Source organism: Coenobita brevimanus, chromosome 83 (genome assembly GCF_032717465.1).
Source record: "Coenobita brevimanus isolate Jiangsu-jjx chromosome 83, ASM3271746v2, whole genome shotgun sequence".
NCBI lineage: Eukaryota > Metazoa > Arthropoda > Malacostraca > Decapoda > Coenobitidae > Coenobita > Coenobita brevimanus.
In genome coordinates, this window is record NC_137036.1 from 14,126,705 (window position 1) to 14,136,311 (window position 9,607).

Sequence of the window (9,607 nt, forward strand, 5' to 3'; positions counted from 1 at the left end):
TACTTTTTCTCCTTGAATTTAATCAGGGAAGGAGTTTTTCCTGCCTATTTCCTCGTTGTCTGTCCCGGAACTTTAGGAAAATGGAAGGAAATTTGATGTTATGGTGTTTATTGGGTTAGGGATGTGTTAATGTGTGTGTGTAGTAGTAGTAGTAGTTCTAGTAGTAGTAGTAGTAATAATAATAATAATGATAATGATAAGGGATGGGACTAGCCTGCTACTCTGCTGTGGACTTACATATAAAGATTTACTACTGTGTGTGTGTGTGTGTGTGTGTGTGTGTGTGTGTGTGTAAGAGAGAGACATAAACACACAGACAGACAGACAGCGACAGGAACAGGCTCCTCTTCCAGACAGCATTGCATTCTTTCACTGTAATCCCATCTCCCGCTCTTATCCTTCTCTCTAAGGTCTCCTATCCACTTGATCAGGCTCTCTCTCTCTCTCCCCCCCCCTCCCTCTCTCTCTCTCTCTCTCTATCTCTCTCTGCCCGAGTTGATTTAATTTACAATTCTCGTCTTTTCTTCAATTTCCTTCTCAGTTTCTTACCTTTTCCTCTTTCCCTTCCTCCTATTTTGTATTTTTCACAAATATTTCTTTTTTCTTCGTCTGGGAACGTAGGAAGGGTGTACGAGGGCAAAGAGGTACACACACACACACACACACACACACACACACACATCATAGTTCGTGAGGCTTGCTTTACGTGACGAATTTGATGAGACGACGAAGAGGATGAGGTTACCGTCCCCTACGCAGATGAAGGTGACTCTTAGATTCGATACGGGTGCCACATACCTCATTACACAGGCGAGAGGGTGTGTAGGGGTGGCTGAGTACACCTTTCCTCCCTTCTAACTAGGCCTTCTTCTACTTTTCCTGTGCCTATGAATTTTTCGCCACGTTCGTCTGTCTGGCTAACTTCTAGAGGGTGTGAGGTCTAATACAGCACTTTTTGAGGCTTTTAGAAGGAGCGTTTCCATGATTTTTGTGTGAGAATGGCTAAATATATTCCTGTGAGCAATTTAATCCCTCTAGCTTAATCTTACGTGTGTCCGGAGACATGTAAATGAAGGAAACATTATTACTTTCGTCTCCCCTGCTAGGCTCCGTTTTCTTACATACAAGGGCGGGGTACCACTTTCTATGATGGAGTAAGGTAAACTAAAGTAGACTCATTAAATAGCCCTTTTCTTGTGTTTTTTGCCTTGTTTTACCTACTGTTTTTGTTATGGTGCTCAGTTTGATGATATTTCTTTATTTTTTCGCCCCATACATCCAGATAATCAGGCCTTTACCCCACTCCATAACCTCACCCCTCCCAGTCCAACCCCTGCTTACGCCACCCTACCTCTCAATATTACCCCAAAGCACCCCAGTCAACCCCACCATTACCCCTCTCCACCCCACCTCCACCTCCTTCGTCTCTCCCAGGTTACCGTGAGAGAGAGAGAGAGAGAGAGAATGAAAAAGTTCTCACACATCCATTCATAGTGATTTTCCTTTCCATCATATTCTAGCGTCTTCCATTCCTCTCCTGTTCTCAAAAATCAAATAAAAGACAGCCATTTGGCCATGTGGAGAGGATGGAGAGTGAGAGACTGACGAGGAGAGTGTGAGTGAGGTGGAAAAGGGGAGAGGGAGGGGGAGGCCAAGGATGCGATGGAGGGATGGAGTGGAGAGGTGTATGAGAGAGGGGGGTGTGAGCTGGGAGCAGGGCAGTGAAATGACGGGGGACAGGGCGACATGGAGGCGATTTTTTTGTGGCCACCCTTTGCGGGATTGAGGCGTCTGGCAATAGATAGACAGATAGATAGAAAACCATTATCAAAATTCCCCAAATCATCAAAAATCTTTTATAAAGAGGATAGATATTTGGATATAGGAATGAATTATAAAGATAGACTGATATTCCCGGGAGCGTGAGTCATACCGCCTCTCTCTCTCTCTCTCTCTCTCTTTCTGTGTGTGTGTGTGCGTGTGTGTGTGTGTGTGTGTCAGAGTGAATGGCAGTGTGAGTGATACGGAACCAATTGTAGTGGCAGTAGAGAAACGAGAGAGGATGTGTAGTGACGGATGCTAGGTAGTGTGGTGGTGGTGTGGTGGGAAGCAGAACTTAAGCAAGGGAGGAAGAAGAGATATAGGAAGTAAAGTAGGAAGGGATAGACGTAAATGTATAAGGAGAGAGAGAGAGAGAGAGAGAGAGAGAGAGAGAGAGAGAGAGAGAGAGAGAGAGAGAGAATGTGAACCAAGAGTAAAGCTTTAATAGACGGAGAAAGGGAGGGAGAATGACAGGGAGGGGCATGGAAGAGGAGGAAGATAATTGGGCGGGAGTGGGTGTGTGGTAGGGTGGGCGGATGGGTGGGGGGGGGTGGAGGGGTGACGGGGTGACGGCTGGTGTGGTGTGAAGTGGTTGAGATAATAGCCCTTCACTGTTTCACTATTTCTCTTACAAATCATTTCTGTTTTTCGTCTCCCCACTCTTCCTCCCACCCCCACCCTTCCCCACCCCACCCGTCCTCACCCCACCCTTCCTCCCCCCACCCTTACCAACCCTGCCCCCTCTACAACTCTCTCAAAGCTTCCTTCCTCACCCTATACTCCCTCACTTGGCCTTGCCTTACCGGTCCCCCTTCTCCCTGCCTCGCCCCTGCCTCACCCTTCCCTGCCTCACCCTTCCCTACCTCACCCTGCCTCCGTCAACGCCTCCCTGGACCAGCTGTTGCAGTGGTACCACCTGTTTCAACCATTAGCAGCATCTTCCTCACGCCAAGCTACATGTCCCTCTCTCGATACACGCCACCCATGTCTGATATAGTCAATTCTCCTTCCTCTACAGACACCCAAAGACACGTCCTATGTCCGCTATACGCGTAATACGCCAAATACGCAGTGCAAGTATTTCGCGACCGATTTGGCGACCGATACACTCCATTACGCGAAATTCTTGCTCATTCCGCGTCCGATACACACGCGAAAATTATCTCCACTCTTGGTACTCAGCCAGGTAAACGAAATTCCTCGATCTGCATCTCCCCACCAAGGCCAGGGTGTTGATGTAAGGAGGGGCACCAAATCCTCACTCTTTCCTCCCCAAAACCTCATCTAAACCCCACACTACCCCCCCACAGAACCCCACCCAAACCCCAAACTTTCCCCCCAAACCCCGCGCTTCTCCCCCACACCCCATCAAAACCACACACAGTTCCCCACCCAAACCCCAAACTTTCCCCCCAACCCCACACTAACCCTCCAGACCCCACCAAAACCCCACACTTCCCCCACAGAACTCCCACTAAAACCCCACACTTTCCCCCCACAGAACCCCACCAAACCCCACACATCCCCACAGAACCCCCACCAAAACCCCACACTCCCCCTAACCCCCACTAAAACCCCACACTTCCCCCTAGAACCCACCCAAACCCCACACTTCCCCCACAGAACCCCACCAAACCCCACACTTCCCCACAGAACCCCCACTAAAACCCCACACTCCCCCCCAGACCCCCACCAAAACCCCACACTCCCCCACAGACCCCAAACCCCACACTTCCCCCCCCCAGACCCCACCAAAACACCCCCACTCTTTCCCCCACACCAGGCCACAAAGTTTGCCCACAATGGAGTGCTTCAGGCCTCTCACAAACCCTCATCAGCTCTTGGTGTGCAGAAACTATATATATATTTTTGCTATGTTGCGAGGCACTGGTTTGTTTTATTATATTTTCTGGCTTTAAACTCTCTCTCTCTCTCTCTCTTTTTCTCCCTCCAGTGTTGGTAGTTTAATAGGCAAAACGTTTTACACACACACACACACACACACACCGAAGAAATCACTCAAGCGAAGAAGGTAGAGAAGCTTTTGATGACGAGAGACAGTGTGCATGGGGAAGGATTAAGAAGAACAAAGTAAAGAAATGAGAGAGAGAGAGAGAGAGAGAGAGAGAGAGAGAGAGAGAGAGAGAGAGAGAAGTTGAAGACAAGAGGCAATCGGGAAGGAAAGACACATTTAGAAATCACAGAGACGAGAACAACAAATCACTCAGACGAAGAATTATAGAGAGAGAGAGAAAGACAAATAGACAGATAGAGAGAGAGAGGGAGAGGGGGGGAGGAAGTGAGAGAGAGAATTAGACACAAGAAGCCAAACGTTTGAACAAAAAATCATTGACCAAAACAAAAAGACAATGACGCGAAGGAAATCAAATTCACAACAGCCTCTATTACCTCAGACCTCGTATTGTTCTTTTATTTAGCAATCTCATTCCATTTGTGTAAGTGAAGGGGACCCAGGAGGGCTGAGAGAGAGAGGGAGAGAGAGAGAGAGAGAGAGAGAGAGAGAGAGAGGGAGGGAGGGGGAAGGGGATGATGAGAGTGAGTGTGGCTGCTGTCGATGGAGTGGTGGGGATATTGAGAGAGAGAGAGAGAGAGAGAGAGAGAGAGAGAGAGAGAGAGAGAGACAGACAGACAGACAGACAGACAAGGGGATGCTGAGTTTAGATAGTGCTGAGTCTTGAGTGTGAGATGTAGAGAGAGTGAGAGAGAGAGAGAGAGAGAGTCAGGATGAGATATTCCTTTTCATGCGTACCAAGAGACTTAAAAACAATCACCATTAAGCACTTTCAATACGATGCTGAGTTCTGGAGAGGGGGGCCTTCGCGTGGTGGCACTGATATAACGAGGCGGCTCCACTGCCCTGCTGTCAAAAAGTCCCTCAACCTATTTTTTTTTTTCCATTTTTTATTTTGACTTATACCATCGTTTTTTTCTTTCGTTAGTCTGTGGGGTTTTATTTAGGGGGGGTGAGACTTCTTAATTCCTCCTCTTTAGCGATTTATTTTGAGTATTACGCCTTAGTACTGTCACTTTAATGTCAATATACTTCGCTTCAGTGGCATACAAGTTGGTGCTTAAGTGAAGTGTGTTGAATAAATAGCATAAGAAGAGATGTTACGAACCTCCAATTCTACTCAGTGCATTGGTCTACTATAAGTATTTCACACACACACACACACACACACACACACACACACACACACACACACACACACACACAGCTGAAATACCAGGTCGTGTCGGCATAAAATTTAGTAAACATTAGGTATGAGAAAGGCCTGCGTCTCCTTGGTTACTAGTCAAATCAAAGCTCCAGTCTGACTACACCTGTCCTGCGACTTAGCCGGAAGGGGTTAGGGTTCTTTGCCAAGTTAGAAGAAACGTACTATAGAGATACACATCTTAAGTCCGTTAGGGATGGCCACAAACAAATCGCCTCCATGTCACCCTGTCCCCTGCCGTTTCACTGCTATCCTCCTCTCTTATATACCTCTCCACTCCATCCCTCCAACTCATCCTGGGTCCCCCCTCGCTTTCCCTCCCTTCACCTCACTCACATACACTCTCCCAGTTAGTCTCTCACTCTCCATCCCCCTAACTCACGCCCCTCTCTCTCATATACCTCTCCACTCCGACCCTCCACCCTCGTTCTCCCCGTCCCTCTCCCCCTTCCATCTCACTCACATACACTCCCAGTTAGTCTCTCACTCTCCATCCCCCTAACATACGCCTCTCTCTCATATACCTCTCCACTCCGACCCTCCACCCTCGTTCTCCCCGTCCTTCTCCCCCCTTCATCTCACTCACACACTCTCCCAGTTAGTCTCTCACTCTCCATCCTCTCCACATGGCGAAATAAAGCCTTGAAAATACGTAAAATTACAGGTTTGCAAGTAAAAGTCAGCGCCCCCCAAACACTGCCGGGGAGGGGTGAGAATCGGGGCTGTCTTTAACGTGGCATATATATCAAGACTTGTGCAGGGGAGGTGATGACAGGATCGTGACAGATGGCCCTAAGCTTAACCAGATGCCATTTGGCTATTCGTGCCTCGGTCTCGTGATGTTTCTCCTCCTCCTCCTGCTTCCAAACGATTCTGTGTAGCTGCTTCTTTACGTATAATGGGGCTTCAGTGGTTTAGTTTCATGATGAGAAGGGATAGATTGAGATAGTTTAGGCATATGAAGAGGATGGAGGGTGGCAGCTGGGTGCGGAAGGTGAGTGGCGTGAAGAATGGAGTTGAAAGGAAGGATGGGACTTGAATTTACTAGTGCTGTGATGAGAAGGGGTAGACTGAGATAGTTTGGGCACGTGGAGAGGATGGAGGATGACAGTTGGGTGTGGAGGGTGAGTGGTGTAAAGATTGAAGAGTTGAGAGGAAGGATGGGACGTGAATGAATCAGTGTTGTGATGAGAAGGGGTAGCCTGAGATGGCTTTGAGATATGATGCTCGTCACGAAGAAGTGCTATGGAAAGATGTAGAGTCGTAACACTCTTTCCGCCACTGATCTACGTGAAATAAGCTGCAAAAGGACGAAATACTTGGCTAGCTTAAGATGAAAGAACTATAGAGTGATAGTATGCACTGAACAATATGGAAACGCGAAGTAGGTGAAGAGAAATTAATTTGTGTTGATGTGTTAGGTCAGGGAGGAAGCCAGGTCAAGGAGCATCTGGGAATTCATCACGACATATTGTAATTATGACAGTGCAAAATAAGTAAGTTGAAAGGCTGTTTGTAACAACGCTTCCTTAATGATTTTAGCTTATTACGTCTCTCTCTCTCTCTCTCTCTCTCTCTCTCTCTTTATCAATCTATCTATCTATCTACCTACCTCCAAGTTAAAGTGGCAGGAGTATAGCAAAGCAAAATTATCAAAGAATGTGAGTTTTTTTGGGTGAGGAGAGAGAGAGAGAGAGAGAGAGAGAGAGAGAGAGAGAGAGAGAGAGAGAGAGGGCAAGAAGTACAGGGAATTCAGCGCTGATCCAGACGAATGGCAGAAAAATCCCGTAGATCCTCTTCAGGCTGCCCTCCCCCCGCCACACACACGCACACACCACATACGCATACATACATACACGTACACACACACACGCACATACACACATGCATACATACCCCCAAACTCGCATACCCACTTACGCACATGCTCTCTCCCTCCATACACACGTACACACCACATAGGCTTACATACACACCCTACACACACACACACGCACACACATAGATGCATACATAGGCGCACACGCATGCACTCTCCTTCCTCGCAGTCGCACACGCCACATACGCATACATACATACACATACAGACATGCATACACACGAAGACTTGCACACGAACGCACATACGTATTCTCTCTCCCTCCGCACACACTCACACATCACACACACACACACACACACACACACACACACATGCATACACATACACACATACATACACACGCAAACTCGTACACTCACGCGCTAAGTTCTCCCTCTCTCTCTCTCAGCATAATAGAACATTCTGCAGACCATGAAGATGAAGGAAGAAGTGAAGGAGGAGGAGGAGGAGGAGGAGGAAGAGGAAGAAGAGGAGGAGGAGGAAGAGGAGGAGGAGGTGGACGTACGAATGGAGGTGTTTGCTCCTTCACCCTTATCTAGGAGGGAAGCTAAGTGAAAAGGAAAATGGTGTTTGTGACTGGGGGTGATGTAAAAATTAACATCATCATTATTTCTTATCGCTATGTTGAGATGGTGGCAAGATTTACGTGTCTGGATAATTATTTTGTGATATTATTTTTGTCTGTCTTTCATTCTTTCATTCATCCTTTATATGTCTGTCTGGCTGTCATTCTTCAGTTTTTCTTTCCCTCTTCTCACTCTCTGTCTGTCTTTCATTCATTCTTCTTTGCGTTCTTTCTTTCCTTCTTTCCGTCTATCTGTCTGTCTGTCTCTCTTCCCTTCCTTCCTTCCATCATTCATTCATTCATTCTTCTTTTCTGTCACTCTCGAGAAGTGCAATAGAAAGAAGTAGAGTCGTATTATTATTATTATTATTATTATTATTATTTACTGAGCTACGTGAAATAAGCTGCAAAAGGACGAAAATCTTGGCCAGGTTAAGGTGAAAGGAGTATAGATCCGACTGTCGAGGGCAAAGTATTTCTCTTACGGCACCCAGTAGGTGTGATGCTAGTCACGAAGAAGTGCTACGAAAAAGAAAGAACCGTAATACGTGAAATAAGCAGCAAAAGGATGAAAATCAGGACCAAGTCAAGGTGAAACGAGTATCATTCCGACCTTCTCAGTAAATTTTCATACTCAACTCCTAAAGAATGATACTAGTCACGAAGAAGTGCAGTAAAATACAGAGCCGTAATACGTGAAATAAGCTGCAGAAGGGACGTAAATCAGGACCAAGTCAAGGTAAAATGGGGACAATTCCGACCTTCCCGGTAAAATTCCTTCTTGAAATCAGGAGTGATGCTAGTCACGAAGAAGTGCTGTAGCAGGAAGTTGATCCGTAATATTATCCTCTCGGCCCATTTAAATACGTGAAATAAGCAGCATAAGGACGAAAATCAAGGCCATGTTAAGGTAAAAAAGAGCATTATCACGATTTTCCAGGTAAATTTTCGTAAGATCACAATTCCGACTTTCCCAGTAAATTTTCTTAAGATTCCTGAAGGGTGTAGTGTTGCAGAGGCGGGAGAGATATCACACCTGGCGTAATTAGGTAATTCCAGGTGCTGACAGCGTAGGGGGAACGTGCGTAAAAATCACACACACACACACACACACACACACACACACACACACACACACACACACACACACACACACACACACACACACACACACACACACACACACACACACACACCCTTCTTGACCCTTACGCACAGACGCTGGGTTCGATGTACCTTTTGACACTACTACTACTACTACTACTGCTGCTGCTACTACTACTACTACTACTACTACTATTACTACTACTACTACTACTGCTACTACTACTACTGTTATTATTATTATTATTATTATTATTACGATGACAATACTGGTGAAGATAAGAAGGAAGCATTTCAAGTCTCGAGGCGCTTGGATTACACTGATATTTCTCCACACTTATCAGCCTATCTGTTTCTGCCCAATACACACTTTTTTTTTCAACACACCACTTCGTCACAATCCATCACACTACGTCCCTCCTTCGCAGCTGCCATTGTCATCTCAAAATTGCTTTCACCACTTCTTTAAGACGCTGAGCAAATGCAATTCCCAGTGACAAAAGGAGGAGGAGGTGAAAGAGAAAGAAAGAGTGATAGATAGATAGATAGATTGATAGATGAACTGATAGATTTTGGTGGTCTTGATAGATGTAGAGTTTAGTAGATGGGTTAATAGAGGAAGTAGATAATTAATTAAATCACATTGGAAGGACTGATGAGAGAGAGAGAGAGAGAGAGAGAGAGAGAGAGAGAGAGAGAGAGAGAGAGAGAGAGAGAGAGAGAGAGACAGACAGACAGACAGACAGACAGACAGACAAAGACAGAGAGAGAAAGACAGACAGACAGACAAAGACAGAGACAGGCAGACAGAGACAGGCAGACAGAAACAGGGAAACAGAGGGGACCTTTTGAGTGTCAGGTAAGAAATGAGACACCTGTAACAGCCTACGAAGCATTAATTAAGGGACGCTACCTGAAATTTTACCTGGAGACGCTCAGGTAGAATTTCACCTTCGACGGAGGCTGACAGGGATGACCAAAGGATTATTTTCCGTT

The 9,607-nt window shown here is 46.3% G+C and overlaps 1 protein-coding gene across 1 annotated transcript in view; it reads left to right on the forward strand.

The window, feature by feature from the left end:
* The first annotated feature begins 998 nt into the window (after nt 1-998).
* The window catches only part of LOC145409940 (putative neural-cadherin 2), a 226,438-nt gene continuing 217,829 nt past the window's right edge, over nt 999-9,607 (forward strand). The window contains exons 1-2 of the mRNA XM_080280200.1: nt 999-1,016; nt 3,323-3,665. Of these exons, the coding sequence (XP_080136326.1) occupies nt 999-1,016; nt 3,323-3,665 (361 nt within the window). The remainder of the gene's footprint in view (nt 1,017-3,322; nt 3,666-9,607) is intronic.